Here is a 20,264-nt window from a genome sequence, read left to right on the forward strand (position 1 = left end):
TTTGTAAATTTTTTATATGATTAAGGAAGTTCTTTTCCTAGTTTGCTGAGAAATGTATGAACAAACTGCATTTTATTAAATGCTTATTTCTATACCTACCAAGATTACTATGAGATTTTTCCCCATTTTTCTGTTCTTATAATGAATTAGATTTATATCATGAATTAATTAAATTATGAGTGATAAACTACCCTTGCATTCCAGAAATAAGCTATGCTTGATCATGATGCATTACTTTATGTATCATTGTATTTAATTTACTAATATTTTCCTTGATATTTTGCATCACTTTTAATGACAGACATTGGTCTATCATTTTCCTTTTTTTTGCAGTGTCTTCATTTCACTTTTTATAATAAATATAATATAAATATTTTTATATAAATATATATATATAATCCCATTGTTTTGTTTTTCTCTTTTGCTAATACAGAAAAAGTTATACATTTCATCTAAACAGTGATTTAACTGCATTCAAAATCCAGCTAAATTTTTAAATATTGTATCCTTATTGTTACATGTATTTTATGTAAAATGTTTTCCGGCATCAATTTTCTTATTTCATTTAGATCCAAGAATTATTTAGAAATGTATTGTTTAATTTTCAGGGAGTTGGTGATTTTCTTCTTATTTTTCTTATTTTTAGCCTAATTCTAATATAATAAGAGAATATACTCAAAATGATTTCAATCTTGTAAAATTTTTCAGGGCATTTTTATGGTTCGGCATATAGTCAGTTTTGGGAAATTTTCAACAAACTGTGGAAAATGATGTGAATATTCTCATTGTAGTGTGCAGTGTATCAATCAATCATCTTTGTTAATTTTGTCAGATCTTCTGTAACATTATATGTTTGAGAAATTTGTTTCATCTAAATTGTAAATTGTTTCACAATTATTAACATACAATAAACATTCACTTGAATATACTTTATGAAGTGTTGCATCTAAATAAAATCTTAAAATCAGATAAAATGATATTTTTATCTGATTTGCAATGTATATATCTCTCCTTTTGCATGTCTCAATTTTTACTCATATACATTTATAATAATAACTGCATATAGATAGATTATATTTTTGTCTGATTAGCTCCTTATGATTTTGAAGAGCCCTCTTTATTTCAGTATTGCTTTTTGCCCTAAAGTCTATGTTGACTACAATCACTCAAGCTACCCTTCTTTTTGGAAAGTGGAGGGGGTGAAGTAAGTGTTTGCATTGTTCATCTTCATCCATCCCTTGTTTTCACGCTTTATGTGTCCTTATGTTTAAATGTTTCTCTTTTTAGTCTCTGACAGTTGGATTTTGTTGTTTTATCCAGTTTGATATTCTTAGCCTTTTACTTAGGGTACTTAGCTTAATTACATTTAAAGTAATTTATCAAACATTTGTTCACATAACCTTAATATTTGTTTTCTACTTGCCCACCTTGTCATGTTCCTTTTTGTCTTGTTTCTTGCCTTTTATTGGTTTAATTAAATTATTGTTTAATTTAAATATATATGTGTATATAGGGGGGTGTGTGTGTGTGTGTGTGTGTATGTGTGTGTGTGTGTGTAGGTACGTACAGCCAGACATTTTTTATGGATGCAAAAATAATTGCATCCATTCTAAACATGTATAGATTTTATTGTCATTATTGCCTAAAGAACACAGTTTGACAACTATTTACATACCAATTATGTCCTATAAGGCATTATAAATAACCTAGAGATGATTTAAATTATACAGGAGAATGTGCATATGTTATATGCAAATGTTATGCCATTTTATACAGGGAACTTGAGCACCTATGGATTTTGGTATCTACAGGAAGTCCTGGAACCAATCTCCCACAGATAGCAAGGGACAACTGTATAGTACATTTTGATTGTATGTTTTATGTTATCAAAGAACAAAAGAGTGCTCAGATGATGTTATCTTCCACCAGGATATTTTACCCTTTCTTTCTTCTTATGGGCAAGTAAAGTAAGAGACCAATCAACTCAATTCAGAGACTGATCTAAGTTGAGGCTTGAATTAAGTTTTGGAAAGACTCAGTTCAATTCCCATTCTGGATATTCCTAGGTTGTAGCCCTCCAAGTCTTTTAACCTAGATCCTCTTTGGTCTCTTCTCCTTGGCACTTAAATAGAGATTGTTGTGCCATTCATATGTTATCAGCTTATCTCTTTAACCTTCTACTTTCAAACATTTTCAGATTTTTTCAGAGGCCTGAGAAAGAGACTATCCATGTGAGTGGGACCCCTTTAAATCTCCAGTTTTGTCTTTGTATCCTCATTTGAACTCCAATTTTCTTCTGGCTTCTCTGTCTCCCTGCAGTGGCCTTTTTTCAGTTGTCAGATATGGAGTTGGCCTCTTTCTTTGCCTAGAACTGATTTGTAGCCTAAGGTGAAAAGTGATAGTAGATCTTTTCTAAGGTTTTCAACTCTTGCCTTTTGTTTTGTTTTGTTTTGTTTTGTTTTCAGTCCTCCTTTCCCTGATGAGTATTTGTTTCATAAGCACTGCAAGGCTATAGGATATTTTGTTCTTCTTTTCTGATTTTTTGGCCTGCCTCTTCAGCCTCTTGTGCAACTTAAGAATTCAGCAAATGTTGTATGAGAAAAACCTGCCATCATATTATAAATTTTTCAATTTTTCAGTTTTATTATACCAGTCTCATGTATCCACTAAAAGCTTTGATGCTTTCTACCGGGACTATACCCAGATCTTTGGCCTGTAGGCAATGCCAAGGATCACAAAATTGTCCCAGGAAGAAAAACAATGGCCAATTCTCAGCTCACAGTTCTTATCCAAATGATTGTCCTACACCTAGTGATCTACACTTGGCTTGTGCAAAGGTAGTTGTGATGGGTGGATAATGTATGCCATTAGGAAGAAATTTTCAGTAAGTAGTATGATTAAACTTGCTGAATTTGAATTCCAAAGCCTCCAAAGATAATTTCTGACCATAAAATTTTAAAATTAGAATCCAGATGATGTTGTGGGTTAAAGCAAAGCACTCTAGGGCTTCTGTGCTGCTCATGATAAGGCAGCTTTTGTCTACTCAGGCCTCTGCCTTGGCGTGGATCTTCGCCCCTTCAAACAGGGTCTTCACCAGAGAACATGGCTTTTACAGTCAGATAGACTAGGTCAGTTCTGTTTCTGCCAGCTGTTCTAGTTGTCTAATCATGGAGCACTTTCTTGCCTTCCCCAAGTCTGTTTTCTCATCTGTAAAAAAACGGTCGAGATACCTTGCCAAGTTTTTCTGAGGATTAAGAAAATAAATTATGTAAACCTATCAAATAGTGCTTGGTAAATGGGAGTTTGTTTTCTTCCCTTTCTTTCACCTAAGTACTGGGAAAGAAAGTGCTTGGGAAAGTGCTTGCTGTAACTGAAATAATAAACACAAGGTGGACAGAAATGTCACAACCTCTCCTGATTAGCAATCTTAACATAGCAATTTTTTTGAGAAATACTTTTCATTCTCCACCAGAAAAGGAACATAGGGAATGAATTAGTGGCTGTAGGTATTCTCTCTTCCATGAATTATGAAGACAGAAGCCATATTAATAAGATAACTGAAAAGTCATATTAATAAGTTATTTGACAGAACAATGTAGTGTAATGGACACATGAAATAGTCTGTCAGTGCCTTGACGAAATTCAGATACACAGTGTCAACAACTTATCTCTGATGTGAAATGTGTGGCAATTTTGTTTTCCATAAAAGTCAAGTTTGACATAATTTGTTTTTAGTGAATCCATGGTAGTGCCTGCTAGTAATTATCTCTTTTTCCAAAGCTTATGCTTTTTTGTTTACCAATCTGACCCGGAATTTTACTGCCAATTGATATTAGCCTTAATAAAGAAAGCATTCTATGTTACCAGTTAAGCCTATCTTCCCAAGGTGTTGATAGTTACACAGCACAGTTAAAGTAAGAACATTCTCTTTGGCATTGGGATAATTTTCCAGCCTCTCTGTTGTCTGATTCCATCAACAAATAAATGAGCTTTATAAGTTCCACAGGGATGTTGATGGATTAAATTATTAATTAATTCATTTTATTTAGTCCCTTTTATAAGGCAGATACTCTGCTAAGTGCTCTGGGGATGAAAGGATGGATAAGACATAGCATTTTTTCTTAAAATCTTATAAATTAGAAATGGTAGCTCAACGAGACGAAGAGCTAGTTTCCAAAGCTAAGCTGTTTGAATTATGTTAAGGGAAACAAACATATCCTTGGTCTCTTAAGAGTTTCTTTGTTCCATTTTCTCAAAATGCAGATTTTATGCCCAGGTAGATCTGTGTTTTAGCTTCCTTAAAAAAGACCAGAGTAAATGTAAGCAGTGTTAAGCACCCAAGCATGATTAGAGAAAAGGTTGGTGTTAATATTTTTTAACAGAAAGCAATTATAATGTAATCATCTCATTACAAAAGTTGCTTCAAAGAATGTGAATAAAAGAGTATATCTGATAACATCTTGCTCATTTATAAGCTGCTACTAGTGCAGAAGGAATTCTTTCTTTAATTGGAAGAAAAAACAAAGATTCCCAGGATCCTTATTACCTGTCATGAATTCTGCATAGCAGGGCACTTTCACATCCATTTAGTCCTTACTTTTATGTAATATTGTGTTCTCAAAACATTGCTGAGAAAGTGAGAAGGTTACAGATGGTGAAACGCAGGCTCATAGCAGAGAGGACAATTTCCCAGTTCAAGGAATAGTACATTGGCCTCTTGAATTTGAGCCCAGGGTGCTTACTGATCCCCTACTGCTACTTGTACTAGAGCTGACATTCAAAATAAAGTAAAAAATAGAAGTAAGACAGATTAAACGAACAAAAAACCATGCTGGGAATGGGTATGAGAGCAACACTGAATGATATCCCACTCCAAACAATTTGGTAGTGGTTGATGGACACAAAGACACTAAGTTGACTTTGGCCTGGTGTGGTGGCTTACTCCTGTAATCTCAGCACTTTTGGAGGCGAGGTGGGTGGATCACTTGAGGTCAGGAGTCCGAGACTAGCTTGACCAATATGGTAAAACTCCATCTGTACTAAAACTAAAAAAATTAGCGGAGTGTGGTGGCAGGTGCCTGTAATCCCAACTGCTCTCCGGAGGCTGAGGCAGGAGAATTGCTTGAACCTGGAAGGCAGAGGTTTTAGTGAGCCGAGATTGAGCCATTGCATTCCAGCCTGGTAACAAGAGCAAAACTCCATTTCAAAAAAGCAGAAGAAAAAAGAAGAGTTCACTTTATTTGTTTTAAATCATTTATTGAGGTGAAATTCACATAATGTAAAAAGGTTACCATTTTAAAGGAACAATTCAGTGGCATTTAGTACATTATCACAGTGTTAGGCTACCACAACTTCTGTCTAATTCCAAATTACTTCCATCCCTCCAAAGTAAAACCCGTCATTCATTAAGCAGTTTACCCCTGTTTCTCATCTTCTCAGCCACTGACAATCATGAATTTGCATTCTCTATGCACTCACCTATTCTGAATATTTTGTGTAGATGGAATCACACAATATGTGGCCTTTTGTGCCTACTTTCTTTGATATAGTGTGATATATTGGAGGTACATCCATGTATCAGTACATATATCTGTATGCCATTCTTTTTTATGAATGAATAATATTCAGTTTTACAGATAAACCACAATTTGTTTATCTGTTTATTCATTCATAAACATTTGAGCTGCTTCCATCTTTTGGCTAATGTAAATTGTATTGCTATAAACATTTATGTATAAGCTTTTGTTTGAACACCTGTTTTCAGGTTTTATACCTTGGAGTGGAATTGTGGGGTTGTGTAGCAATTCTATGAATGAATGTTTGAGACACTTTTAAGCTGTTTTACTTTAGTTTTTGATGGAGCGGAGAGAGTGGTGAGGAGAAGAGAGGAGACGGTAGAGAAGGACAGGGAGGAAAGGAACTTAGCATGTCTGACATGAAGGTTTGTGTACTTTGTATAACCCCAATATTTGTTACTGAAAACTGTGAGAAGGGTTCACTTGCACAAACACCCAACTAGGAAAATGGAGAAACATTCATAAATCACAATTGGTGGAGAGGGATACTACATAGCAACAAAAAGACTGCATTCTTTTGTTACTACTTTGTTTCACTTTCTGTCCAAGAGGTCCAATTAAATTAATGCCTAATATCAATCTCCATAGAGTAGGTTTGGATCTGGAATTAGACTGAGCAGACGCCTGAGGACTAATCAAGGAAGTAATTGACAACAGTCTTTTCTGAGGGCTCTGAGCACTCCCAGTGAGGCCAATGAGACTTCAATACAGTGGTGCTCGGCTTTTGATGCACCAAATTTGATTTTGTGCACTGATTTTGAAGCACATTGTAATCACCTTATGATCTTTAAAAAATATTGATTCCCTGTATTTTGCCATAACAAAAAGTACTGATTCTTGGACTCTAGCCACAGTTGTTCTGATTTAACTGGACTGGGATGGAAGTAGGACAATAAGATTTAAAAGCTCCACATGTGAGTCTGATATGTAGCCAAGTTTGGGAATCATTGCTTTAACTGTATGTGAGGTCCTGCTTGCTGAAGTGACAGGAAGATGTTTTTGTATCTTTTCCTTCTTATTCTCCTTGAATCATCCAATTTTATTCAACCATATGCCAGAGAAGATTCTGGAACATATAAAATATTGCATATGTATCTAGTCATAGCACAGCTAGCTACAATAGAATCTTCTCTCAAATCAGTAATGCCAGTAATTAATCATCTTGCCAATGAGCTTTGAGCTGATTTATCTGCTGAGTATAATCCATATCACATCCCATCTTTTACCTTGACACACATTTATAGGCCCTCACCCTCTCACCCACCAACATTTCCACATTTTAGTGTCTTTCTTGATTTGACACATGAACAGAAAATTCATTTTTAAACTCACCCTTACAATAATAGCTTTTGCAATTGTTCGCCATTTCTATAAATAAATTTTCTGCAGTTCTCTTTTATAGTCTCCTTTTAATGGATATGAGACCTACCTATTACTACAAATATTCTACTAATATAACACCTTTCTGCTATAACTCTTCTCTAGACCGTTCTTTTTCTTGGATCCCATTAGTATGGAGAAGCAGAGAGCTACCAACCACTGTTGAAGAAGACCTGGGTCTAGACACCTGCAATATACTCAAAGTCAGGGATGAAAACATTGAATTCTATCTACATTTTCCTGGTAGCAATAATACATAAGTAACTTAACATAAACTTTCAGATAATAGGAATAGTGCTTTCATGTCATGGTGGACATTTAGAATCCCCAGATGGTCCCTATTTCTGAAAACATAAGAAGCATAAATAACAGCAGAAGATACTGAGGATATACCCTAGGAAGAACTTTTTGAGTATAAAGATATTACCCTTATGTCCCTCAAATGACATAGTTAGCATCAATGGTTTAGTCAACCCCCAGAGAGATTCTCCAGTTGGATTTTTGTCAAATTCAACTGTGTCTGTTTTTCCCTCTGAAATCCCTTGGCTGAAGCTATAGTCAACAATCTGGAAGACTTCATCCTGGAAGTGGAGGAATGAGACAAGGCAATGAGTAGAGTCTCTCCTGTCATGCAAACAACCATCTATTTAGTCCAATATAATGAAATTTGGAAACAGTTTCTAAAAGAAGGATCTCTGAGAATGATGGTTTCCAGGTTCATCCATGTCCCTACAAAGGACACGAACTCATCGTTTTTGATGGCTGCATAATATTCCATGGTGTATATGTACCACATTTTCCCTGTCCATTCTATTATCGATGGGCATTTGGGTTGGTTCCAGGTCTTTGCTATTGTAAACAGTGCTGCTATGAACATTTGTGTGCATGTGTCCTTATAGTAGAATGATTTATAATCCTTTGAATATAGATATAGGTGAAGGGGAGGAAGGCAGCAAATCACACTGCCATGTGTGTACCTATGCAACAATCTTGCATGTTCTTCACATGTACCCCAAAACATAAAATGCAATTAAAAGAAAAAGAAGGATCTCTCTGGCTACAAAATGGGCAGTAACATGGTTCTCTGTTCTGTCCCCCTTTTTCTTCCTCTTCCTCAGTAAGCTACTTTAAGGCAGAAACTATGTCCTATTAATTTCTCTTTTCCCTTCCAGGGCCTAGAACAGAGCCTTACCCATAGAATAGATATGGGAAAACTCTGGATGGGAAATAATTGATAGGTTTTTCTTTTGATTCCACAGGCTTTGATTTCTTTACTAATAGAGCTCATGCTCTATTAGTTTTTGATTGAGCACAAAGATCTTGTGCATTCACTTCTCTCTTTTGTCTTTCCCTCTGTGGTATCGTTTTCCTATTCTGCCTCACTTAAAAAAGTTTGCAAACAAAATTTCTTACGCCTGTTCCCTCAGTGCCTTCGTCTTGGGCACTTTGTCATTTTACTCTTGAACTGTAGGCTGGCAGTGTTCTCGATCGGCCAGCATACATGGGGGAAACCATCCCCATAATTCAATTACCTCCACCTGGTCTTGCCTTGATATATGGGGATTATGGGGATTACAATTCAAGGTGAGATTGGGGTGGGGACACAGAGCCAAACCATATCACCTATAAATTTTGTAGACGTTTCCCACTATCTTTCTTCTTTTCTATAGGACATTGAAAGTCTGCATGACTATCTTACAATTTTAACAATTATATTAATGTAGAAAGTTGTTCTGTATCTGGAATGTTTTTGCCTGAAATATTGGATTCAAATATAATCATGGTCTTTTCCATTAATGGATTTATTTTATTTTATGTATTTGGGGATAGGATAATTGGGCATTTGCTTCTTTAGCAAGTGAGCCTGGCAATGTGTCTGAAGGGAGAAACCTTAAGGGGGCATATTCTGTGTTCTGAAGTTTTGTGTCTTCTCCTTCAAGTACAGAAATAGCTCTAAATAATCATCTGCTCTCGATGAAAACCCAGCTATTTAAAACACAGCTCTAGTTTCAGAGACATGCTATTTGCTGATTAAGCTTGGGAATAAATTGTGTCTTTTGGGGAATTGATTATAGTCTGGATTATTATTAAATGATACTCAGTCTGTTCTGAAAATGGGATGTTTATGGATAAGTGCAGTGGCCTTGAGTATATTGAACACGTAAGTGCCTGAATATGGGCACACTATATTAAGCCTAAGGAATGGTTCTGGAAAGTGGGAAATGAACAAGAGCTAAAATATATTTGTGCCAAAACCCAGGTCTGAATGAGTACAGCTAATATGGTACAGATGGAGTAGATGCTTTTACTACCGTTCCATGAGAGAAAATAAATAGCACCATGAACTGCAGTAGCCAGCTCTATTATAGACATACATCAAGTCTTGTTTGGGCTTTACTCCTATTAGCTGTGTTACTAGTATGCTCAACTAGGGTCAGCTATACTGGGCTAGAGTGAGACTTGTTTGGCTTACTGTAATCTTGAGGTGTTTGGTAGGCTGGAGTGGCTTTGCAAGGCTGGAGTAGCCTGCCTTAGCTCATGCTCCATTTGAGGTATGCTCTTATAAAAGAGGCTTGAGCAAGCTCCCTAGCCCTTTCCATCATGTGAGGACATAGAAGGCAACATTTATGAGGAATGGACCCTCACCAGTCACTGAACCTGGTGGTGCCTTGATCTTAGACTTCCCAGACTCCAGAACTGTGAGCAATGAATTTATGTTCTTTATAAATTACTCAGTCTAAGGTATTTTATTGTAACAACCTGAATAGACTAAGACAGTATTAATTTCCAATTTGGCAAATATGTGATATGTGCTAAGATTAATCCATTCATGCAAAACTTGATGTTTAGTGAGCAACATCTGAGTAATAAACCTTTCAGAAGCCCCAGGGTTAGGAAGGAATATACAAAAGTAAAACAAATGGTTACAGTGAAGGAAAATAAATGCAAAGAGTGTATCAAATGATATCAGTTATCTGCAAATATGAGACACTTAACGCAATAAAAATTTATCTCTCATTCACACAAAGTTTATTGTGGATCCAGGCAACTCTCCAGGGCAGTGGTCCTCCATATATTAGCTTGTCATTCCAGACTTTTTCAATATTATTGTAGCACTGCAATGCGTGTTTTTATGATCATCATGGCATGGAGGATCTTACATTAGACATTAATTATTCCAGCCATAAGAGACACATATTACTTTCTCCCACATCCAGAACCATTCATATTACCCTTCACTACTTTAAAAAGGCAGGTGAGTGGAAGCACAATCATCCTATGTTCCTAGAAGTGGAAAAGTGTTGGATATTGCAACATTTGTAACTTACTACAGGTAAGGGTAAGCCCAGTGTGAGAACTTAACTCTTGTGAACGTCAGGGATCTCTAAGGGCCCTATCTAAGCTTTGTTTTTTTTTGGTATTCTACTGTCATTTTCAATGATATCTAAATGGATAGACTCTGAATCTGTATCCAGGATGTTCTCTGTGAAGAAATAGCACAGATGAGAAGTTTTTGAGGGGTCTTCCTTTCTCAGAAGTGGTAAGTTGGCTGTCATTCAGAGTACCACACTGGACTCTCTCTGAGCTAAGACAAAAGCCTTTCCTGACATTCTGCTTTTCTACTTTATTTCACTTAGATGCAGTGACTGAGGTGAAGACTGACATCTATGTGACCAGTTTTGGCCCTGTGTCAGATACTGACATGGTAAGTATGGTTCTTGCAAAGGTAAATATGAAAGAGGATGCAAGAGACTAAAGAAAATAAATTGGGAGCTTTCCTATGGCAAGACCTTGTAGCTATATTCTAAGGAGTGGTCTTTTCTCATATGAATTTCCTACTCTTGCCACCCTACATTTAGCCAAATCTATCTATTCCCTGCTTTCACCACCTATTGACATATAAAGTATATACCCCATTTCAGGAGTACCCTTATTTTTGTCCCATGACAAATAATTCAATACTTGGCTTGACTCCCTATCCTCAATTAAACCTTACCTGACTTCTCCCTTCACACTCTACTGGCACCACACATATTGGTACAGATAGGTCATATGAAGAGAAAATTGTGGTGGGGATTCTCAGTAAAGCAGCTGGTGGTGTCATCCAAGAAATCTGTTCCTTGCAACTAGGCTTCATCCACTAGGGACACGGAATGGCCAGAATTATACAAATAGTTTGGAGAAAGAGTCTAAATCACTTCTGGAAACTATTTTTGGTACAGATTTGGGCATGGAGAGAGCTTAATTGCAGACTCAAAATATAGGACAGGGCACAGAAGAGCTAGCAAGGGGGTGGCCCCTTTTCTCATCATTATCCATTGTATTCAAAACAAATAATGCAGTGGAGAGTTGAAGCAGAAGACCCCACCCAAATAGACAATCTATGCATATCTACTATCAAATATTTAATTGAATAATTATGATTTAGAGACACAAAGAAGTGTGTATTTGTATACCTGGCCATTATTAGATGGTCAGTAAGTTTTTGTTGAATGACTGACTTTGTGTTGCAAATAAAAATCCTAGTATCAGGGAAAATATGTTTGAAGAAAATGAAATGCCCATGTTCACTACTTAGAGCTTTTTGCTGTATGTCTATTTTCAGTGGGTTTACTACTTGGCAGGGGACAAAGCTTCTTTCCACCTGTTGGATGAACACAAACAGTTGTATAGGGAAGTAGTAGAGGTTTTCTTATAGGTAATGCAGAACCATTGGGTGGATTTTGTTAGGACAGTAAAATTATATGTGTTGTTTTGGAATGATTGATCTGGTGATCTGTGCAGGATGGACTACAAGGGGGAAAAGACTGGAGCCTAAGGGTTGATTTAGACATGTTGATTTTACATGATTTTTCAAGCAGCTGCAAGGTCTAGGAGTCAGTTGGGTAAGCCAGCTAGTTCTCAGTATGCAAATGTTTGGAAGGCCAGGCATGGGCAAAGGAGAGGTCTGAACTTTATCTTTCAAGTGTAAAATAAAGCGAAGGGTACATTAGACTTCCTTTGAACTCTTCCAGGGCAAGTATCAGGTCTCCATGGCTTCTTTGGCACTTAACAGCATTTGACACACAGGGAGAGCTCATTAAGGGCCATATATGATATATAAGAAGTGGAGGAGGTGGCTCTCCCTTAGGGACAGCAAGAAAACCTGTATGTCTTGTTTGCCCTCTGTCGACCTGTTGACTAGTAAGTCCCACAGGCATACGTTAAAATCTAGGTAGGTGTTAAAATTGTTGCCAGTTGGTCATTCAACAAGTACTTTAGGGAGTACTTACTGGGCTCCTAAGGGAGCCCAACTATGTATTAAAGGGCTCTGAATATAGCGAGCTATATTCAGAGATCTCATAGGTCATTGGAGGTGACCATACTTACCAGGGATATGTAGCTCTTTTTCTATTGAAGTTGGGAATTAATTATGAATTAGGATTTTTATAAAAAGGATAAAGTGACTCTTTTCATACACACACACACTCACTCACTCATTTTCATTCATGCACCAACAACTCTAAATAACATTCAGACAAATATATATACACATAATAAATACATATAGAGTACACAGCCCACACACTATTCTAGAAATTCTATAGACACACACATGCAAACAGATATGTAAACTCAGGGATACCAGAGAAGCACACACGCAGTGCCTGTCCCAATCAGCTCCTCACTGTGCTGCTTCCTCACCAAAGCAGGCATGTGTGGGTGTGCCCAGGCTCTGGAGACATTTCTAACAATTGAGACTTTCTCACTATCTCTCTTGAAGTTTCATGTTCAATTTGCTTGTTTGTTTTTCTTTCTCATTATTTAGCTGAAGCAACAGAATGGCACCTTCCTGATAGAGAAGGAAGACTTTGGTCAAATAAATTTCACATTATTTTTAGCTGCACGTCCATCCTGTTGCAAGGCAGAATAGCTACAATCAGTCTGACTGGAAAGCATATTTCAGGTGTTTTGAGAAATGTTTTGTTTCTGTTCTATTAAGTAGACTGTTGCAATTGATCCCAGGGTCAGGGATGAAATTGGGTAAAGTATTAGGCAGTCTTCTTTTATTTTATTTTATTTTATTTTATTATTTTTTTATTGCATTTTAGGTTTTGGGGTACATGTGAAGAACATGCAAGATTGTTGCATAGGTACACACATGGCAGTGTGGTGTGCTGCCTTCCGTCCCCTCACCTGTATCTGTCATTTCTCCCCATGCTATCTCTTCCCACCTTCCCACCCCCCGTCCCTCCCCCATTTCCCTGCAACGGACCCCAGTGTGTAGTGCTCCCCTCCCTGTGTCCATGTGTTCTCATTGTTCAACACCCGCCTATGAGTGAGAATATATGGTGTTTGATTTTCTGCTCTTGTGTCAGTTTGCTGAGAATGATGGTTTCCAGGTTCATCCATGTCCCTACAAAGGACGTGAACTCCTCGTTTTTGATGGCTGCATAATATTCTATGGTGTATATGTACCACATTTTCCCTATCCAGTCTATCATCGTTGGGCATTTGGGTTGGTTCCAGGTCTTTGCTATTGTAAACAGTGCTGCAATGAACATTCGTGTGCTTCTGACTTTGGCAACTAGTTGCCTCAAGAACCTGGGCTCCCCTGATACCACAGACTACTTGGAACAGTAGATGAAAAGTTGGGCTGCCTGGGTTCTTGGCTCACTACCAGGAAAAGAGGGAGTTTTGGTCTAAAATACTTTCCTAAGGAAATAGAGGCAGTTTTTTGTTCACAAAGGAGGAAATTTATGCTGCCAGCTCGAATATTTGCACCCATTACATTCATTGGCCACACACTGACCCTTACAGATGCAGCTCCTTAGCTTTTTTCACAAAAAGCTTCATAAAGATATAAGCCATGTCTGTTTTGTTCATCTCAATACCATAAAGTGTCTGACTCAGTGTTTGGTACACTGTAGACTCCTTTTTATTAAGTGCAAGAAGAAATGAAACAGAACAAATTAAATTTGAGGGAAAAATAATGACTATGTTCCTCCACTTGGTTGAAAATTTTTCAAAGACAGAAAACATGTCAGGGACATCTCTTTCTCCAGCATTTACCACAGAACCTGATGGAGGTCCTCGGCATGTGTTTTCTGAGATGATATTAAACATTAGTAGCAAGCCCTGCAGATAAAGAGTGAAAACATCTTTTCTCAGGAGGTAATAGTGAGTATTAAGACTGGGGAGTCAATGATGGATGATTCCAAGCTTCAGCTACTAGGTTTGGTGGCTTCTCTATTCATGAAAATAAGAAACCGTGACAATAAGGGAGCTGAGCAAAGATGAAAGCTAAACAGTGGTAGATGTTTCTAAGGAGAAAGCCAGAGGAAAAATAGAAATTTAATTCAGAGTACAAGAGATAAGTTGGAAAATGGTTGCCCTGGCAGTTTTATAGGCTTGTGGTAAGCCTTTTGTTAATCATTTGCAACAAATTGAGCTTCCTGTTTACGCCAAGTGTTTAGCTCCTCAGTAGTAATCCCAATCCTGTGTCCATGATCTCCTAGGAGAGAAACAGAACAAAAGAAACTATTCCGGTTTGAGACAACTGGGGCCATGTGACCTTCTATAATTATCTATTATTAGGAGAGTTTGGACCATTTTCTCCATCATATGTCTGGGAAGAGGGTGGAAGTCACAATAAGAGAAAGGTTGCCAAGAATTACAATGCAGAGTAGGGAAGTGGCTTAGCAATATCATTCTAGGCATATTGTTGGTCACTGGAAAGGAAAGCAGAAAGGTAACAGCTGAGAAAAACATTGGCTGCTTTTCTATCTGGTTCATATTCTCCTCTGACTTAGCTTCCATCTCAGCTCTGAGGATCTTAAGGCTCTAGGCACTGCTCCACCTTCTCTTCTAGTCCTTGAGCATGTCAGAGGTGCAGGGTCCCACGGTATGTATTCAACAAATATTTATCTGAAATATGCCAAGAAAACTAGTGAGAAAATAAAGAGGGGAAAGAGGAGTAATGTTAGAAGAGTCAGGGAGATAATAACTGGGAAACTTAATATGCAGATTTTAGGTATTATCAGCCTCACCCTCTCCCTAGAAATACTTTGCTTAGATCCCACTAGGTGCCAGCTAGTGCCACTAGTGTCAGCTGCCACAGAGCAATTTCCTAGGGTATATAGTGGACAATCAGGTAATGGTGCAAGTATATAATGCAATAAAAGAACTAACCATCTAGCTTAATAAGAAGAATAAAATGGAAGCCTGGGAAATAAAAACACAGAATATAAGCTTATGAAAATTATGCAGTTATCTTTGTATCCAAACACCATGCAGGAAAAAAAAAAAAAAAAAAAAAAAAAAAACAACTGTGTTGATTAAAAGACAGTAGCACAGGGCCCTCTTTCCTATTGACAGTAGACTTGAAATTATTGTACCTGTTTCCTCTCTAGTACTGGAAAAAGTAGCTATGTCTACTTCAAGCTTTTCCTTACTGGCAGTCTGAGGCACAGACTGGATGAGAACCTTTGTCTATTTTAGGCTGTCAATTCTTCTTATTCCACAGAATATGGCATTTCTAGATGCAATATAGCAAGGAGCCCATATCCATGAGCTTTATCTGGGATTCTATGACCAGGAATCTCCTCGGATATTTTTATGTAACATAGGCAATGGGGACATAAAAACAATGCCAATAAGACTAATTCATGGGCTAAATATATCTGAAATAAGGATATCAATTATGATTCTTCAAAACAGAGAATGATGAAGAGAAGGCAAAGAGCAGAGGAAAGATGGGATGGCCAAAATAAGAGGGTGTGGCCCTTGTAATGGGAAAATGGCAAGGCCTTCATTGTATTGCAGTTATCAAGTACCTTGGCTCCATACACTGCGAAAGCTGAATAAACTTTGCAGGTTTTATCTGGGAGCCTGATTTGACACATCGAACAGTGTTAGAGAGTTGAAGCCATTCAAACTCTAACAAGACATAAATGCTTTCCCAAGAACTAAGTGTCATCTCTGCCCTGTGTAGGAAATGTTTTAAGCGTCTTTCCCAGGAGGCAGACTTAGGCTTATTATCTGGAAAATGTGATTTAAATGCCTCACAAAACAACAGAATTCATTTGTCAATTTGCAGGCAGTCATCCTTGGAGCATATAAAAGGTCTCAATTTGCAAGGAAGGAATTAATTACATTTCTATAATGGTTAGGTCAAAATCTGATTGCTTTTGGCCAAAGGTCATGGAATACTTGAGGAGTAAATAATCACTTTGTGATTTTCCTCAGTAGTTTTTACTGTGAGAGAATAGTACGTAAAAAAAAAAAAAAAATAGATACTATCATTCAACTCTTTTAAATCTTAAAAATGTGCCATATGTCTTTTTATGGCATATTATGTAAAAAATAATCTTTAAAAATACAAGCAAAGTCACCTATGTACCTTACCCTGATAAAATTTCCCTGTTTCCTCCTTCCTCAAAGACACTCACAGCCATGAAGTTGCTTTTGTCTTTAAGTCATTTCTATGCATACTTTAAATAAGAATGTATATATCACATACATTCATAAATAACAAATAGTGGCTTTTATATTTCAAAACTTATATAAAGCTCATCCATAGCATGTGTATCATTTTACAACATTTTTACCATGTATTAAAAGCTCTACTTTTCATGTGTTTTACTGCAATTCATTTATTTTAACTATCATAGATTATTACATTGTATGAATATGTATTCATATATTCATCTATTCTCTGTTTAATGTGCATTTGGACTATTTCCTTTTTTGCTATTAAAAAGCACTAATACAACAAAAATTCTTGTACACATCTTCTTGTGAACATTCTTTAGTTTCTTTAGGGTATGTACCTACAAATAAAATTTGTGATGTTAGGGCTTGCACATTTTTAACTTTTTTCACTTTAGGGCCAAATATTCTTGTGATGAATTGTATCAATTTATTATTCCACAAGCAGTGTATGAGAGCTCAATTTCTCTACCCTTTTGATAATGCTTCATATTGTCACACTTTATTTTTGACACTTTGATGGGTGTAACATGGTATCTAATTTATTTTGTTTGCATTTTTTTCTGATTACTTTTGAGGTTTAAGCTTTTTAAAAATCTTTTATTGATGGAGTCCAGGCTGGAGTGCAGTGCAATGGTGCAATCTAGGCTCACTACAACCTCTGTCTTCTGGGTTCAAGCAATCCCCCTGCCTCGGCCTCCTGAGTAGCTGGTATTACAGGCATGTACCACCATGCCCAGCTAATTTTGTATTTTTAGTAGAGATGGGGTTTCACCATGTTGGTCAGGCTAGTCTCAAACTCCTGGCTTCAGGTGATCTGCCCACCTGAGCCTCCCAAAGTGCTGAGATTACAGGCATGAGCCACTGCACCCAGCCTTAAGCATCTTTTTATATGTTTGGTCATCGATCCGTACTACTAAAGACAAGGTGCCTTTGCCACCACCAGGATCAGCAAAAGTATAAACTCTAGGCAGACCCTGTTTCATCATATTTCCACCTTTGAACTAAAAATTACTGTGGGCTCTGTGTGTGTGTGTGTGTGTGTGTGTGTGTGTGTGTGTGTGTATGTGTGTGTGTGTGTGTGCACACATGCGTGTGTGTGTGTGTGTGCATGTGTGTGTGTGCTTAATAATGAATGTATTTGAAATTTTGTAGCTTCTCTTTGGCCCTATTAAGATGATTGCATGAATTTTCTTCTCTAATCTGTTAATGTTATTAATTATATCAATAGATTTCCTAATATTAGGCCGTCTTTTCATTCCTTAAAAGAATCCAATATTACAGTGAGATATTACTTTTTATATATTTTGTGAGTTTGTTTTAGTATTATTTTATTTATAGTATCTCTGTGTGCATGTTCCTAAGTATTCCCAAATTAACCATCTCCTATTCATATCTATCTATATCTATCCTATAAATATATTTATTTTATATTTAAAACAAATATGTAACTATATGCATATATTTAAATTAAATAATACATGATGAATGTATATGTTTATTTTATATAAAATATATTTATTTTTATAAATATATTTATATCCTATTAATAAATATATATGTAACACACACACACACACACACACACACACACACACACACCCCAAAGTAGAGAAAATAGTGTAATGGAGCTCCATGTACCCATATTCCTACCCTTACTTATAACAATTCTCCCTGTCAATTGCAGCACTTTGGGAGGTCGAGTTGGGTGGATCACAAGGTCACGAGTTTGAGACCAGCTTGACCTATATAGTGCAACCCTGTCTCTACTAAAAATACAAAAATTAGCTGGGCATGGTGGCAGGCACCAGTAATCCCAGCTACTCAGGAGACTGAGGCAGGAGAATCACTTGAATCTGAGAGGTGGAGGTTGCAGTGAGCTGAGATAGTGCCATTGCATTCCAGCCAGGGAGACAGAGTGAGACTCCATCTCAAAAAAAAAAAAAATTCTCCCTGTCTCTTTTTCTTGATTAAACTTATCAGAAGTTTGCTAGTCATTAGTGTTTTCAGAGTAAACTGTTTTTTTGTTTGTTTTGTTCATCATCTGTATTATTTATTTTTGCTTTTTGTTTCACTGATTTATCTGGATCATCTCTTTCTTTACTTTCCTTGGGGTACTCTGTGGTTCTTTTGGTTTCCTGAGATAGATTAGCTTATTGGCTTTCCTTTTCCTTAAAGGCTATCTTTAAGGCATCTTTATGGCTATCAATTTCCCTCCAAGTACCACTTTAAGAGCCTCAAAGAAGATTTCATATGTAAACGTTTTCACTGTTGTTCACTTCTAAAGATTTTCAAATATCCTTCATGGTTTCTTGAAATTTTTGTAGTGTTTTTCAATTACCAAGTATAAAGTTTTTTTGTTAATTCAAAATTTAATGCCTCATATTGAAAGAGAATTGTCTACAGGAAAAACCTTTTTGTGTTTCTTGAGATTTGCTCTGTGTCTTAGCACATGGTCATTTTGTGTGTGTGTGGCGGGGGTGGTGAAGTAAATGTGCTATGTGTGTTTTACTATGTGTTAAGTGGATAAGTCTGTGAGTGTTTATTATCTCATCCTTACCAATTGGGCTGTTCTAACTTTTTAAACATAAATTATTTGTCTGATTGGTCTTTCACTTATCATGATTCTAAAGGTTGGTTGATTTTTCTTTTTAATTCAATTTTTCCATTACATATTTTGAGTACATGTTATTGACACATACAAAGAGTTGTCACATTTTCCACTCAAGATACTCCATTTTTAGGGTAATGATACTTTATCTCAAAGAATATTTTTAAGTACTCCCTTCTGTCTGTACTTTATAGCTTTATCTTTATGTTTATGATTTTCCCACACATATTAGTCCATTACAATACTTTCAAACCTTCTATGTTTTTACATCTTTAGATGTGTCTCTTGTATGTACATAGCATATAGCTACGTTGTGTTTTCTTCAGTAATATTTATTTACTTCTTTTACTTTTACTCATTGAGGTAAAATAATACATATACCCTTTACCATATTTACCATTTTAAGTGTACAGTTCAGTGGTAATAAATGTTTTTATATTCTTCATTGTCCTGTAATTCCTCCTCACCACTACCCTTCGCCTGCTCTACTAATCATCATTCTACTCCCTATCTTCATTAGATCAAATTTTTAGCTCCCACATATGAGTGAGAATATGCAATATTTGTCTTTCTATGATTACCTTGTTTTACATAATGTAATGACCTCCAGTTCCATCCAAGTTTCTGTAAACGTCAGGATTCCTTTATATTTAAGGCTGAATAGTATTTCATTATGTATATATATCATATTTTCTTTATCTGTTGATCCATTTGTGGGCGCTTATGTAAATGCCATATTTTGGCTATTGTGAATAGTGCTGCAATCAACATGGGAGTGCAAGTAACTCTTGGATATATTTATTTCCTTTCTTTTTGTTATGTACCTAGTAAGAGATTTGCAGGATTATATGGTATTTCTATTTTCAGTGTTTTGAGAAATCTTCATACTGTTCTCCATAGTGGTTATACTAATTTACATTTTCACCAACAGTGTATAAGCTTTCCCTTTTACCGCATCCTTGTAAGCATCTGTTATTGCCTATCTTTCAGATAGAAGCCATTTTAACTGAGATGAGATGATATCTCATTGTGGTTTTGTTTTGCATTTCCCTGATGATTAGTGACGTTGAGCATTTTTCATACACCTGTTGGACATTTGTATGGCTTCTTCTGAGAAATGTCTATTCAGATCTTTGCCCCCTTTAAAACAGAATTATTTATTTATTTATATTTTCTATTGAGTTGTTTGAGCTGCTTATATCTTCTGGCTGTTAATTCATTGTCAA

The 20,264-nt window shown here is 36.4% G+C and overlaps 1 protein-coding gene across 3 annotated transcripts in view; it reads left to right on the top strand.

Annotated features, from left to right (window-relative positions):
• The window catches only part of GABRA3 (gamma-aminobutyric acid type A receptor subunit alpha3), a 271,576-nt gene that overhangs the window by 139,962 nt on the left and 111,350 nt on the right, over positions 1–20,264 (top strand). For all 3 annotated transcript variants that reach the window (XM_074391423.1, XM_074391422.1, XM_003943407.4), the window contains one exon: positions 10,595–10,662. In XM_074391423.1, the coding sequence (XP_074247524.1) occupies positions 10,595–10,662 (68 nt within the window). The remainder of the gene's footprint in view (positions 1–10,594; positions 10,663–20,264) is intronic.

This window comes from Saimiri boliviensis, chromosome X (genome assembly GCF_048565385.1).
Source record: "Saimiri boliviensis isolate mSaiBol1 chromosome X, mSaiBol1.pri, whole genome shotgun sequence".
NCBI classification, from domain to species: Eukaryota; Metazoa; Chordata; class Mammalia; order Primates; family Cebidae; genus Saimiri; species Saimiri boliviensis.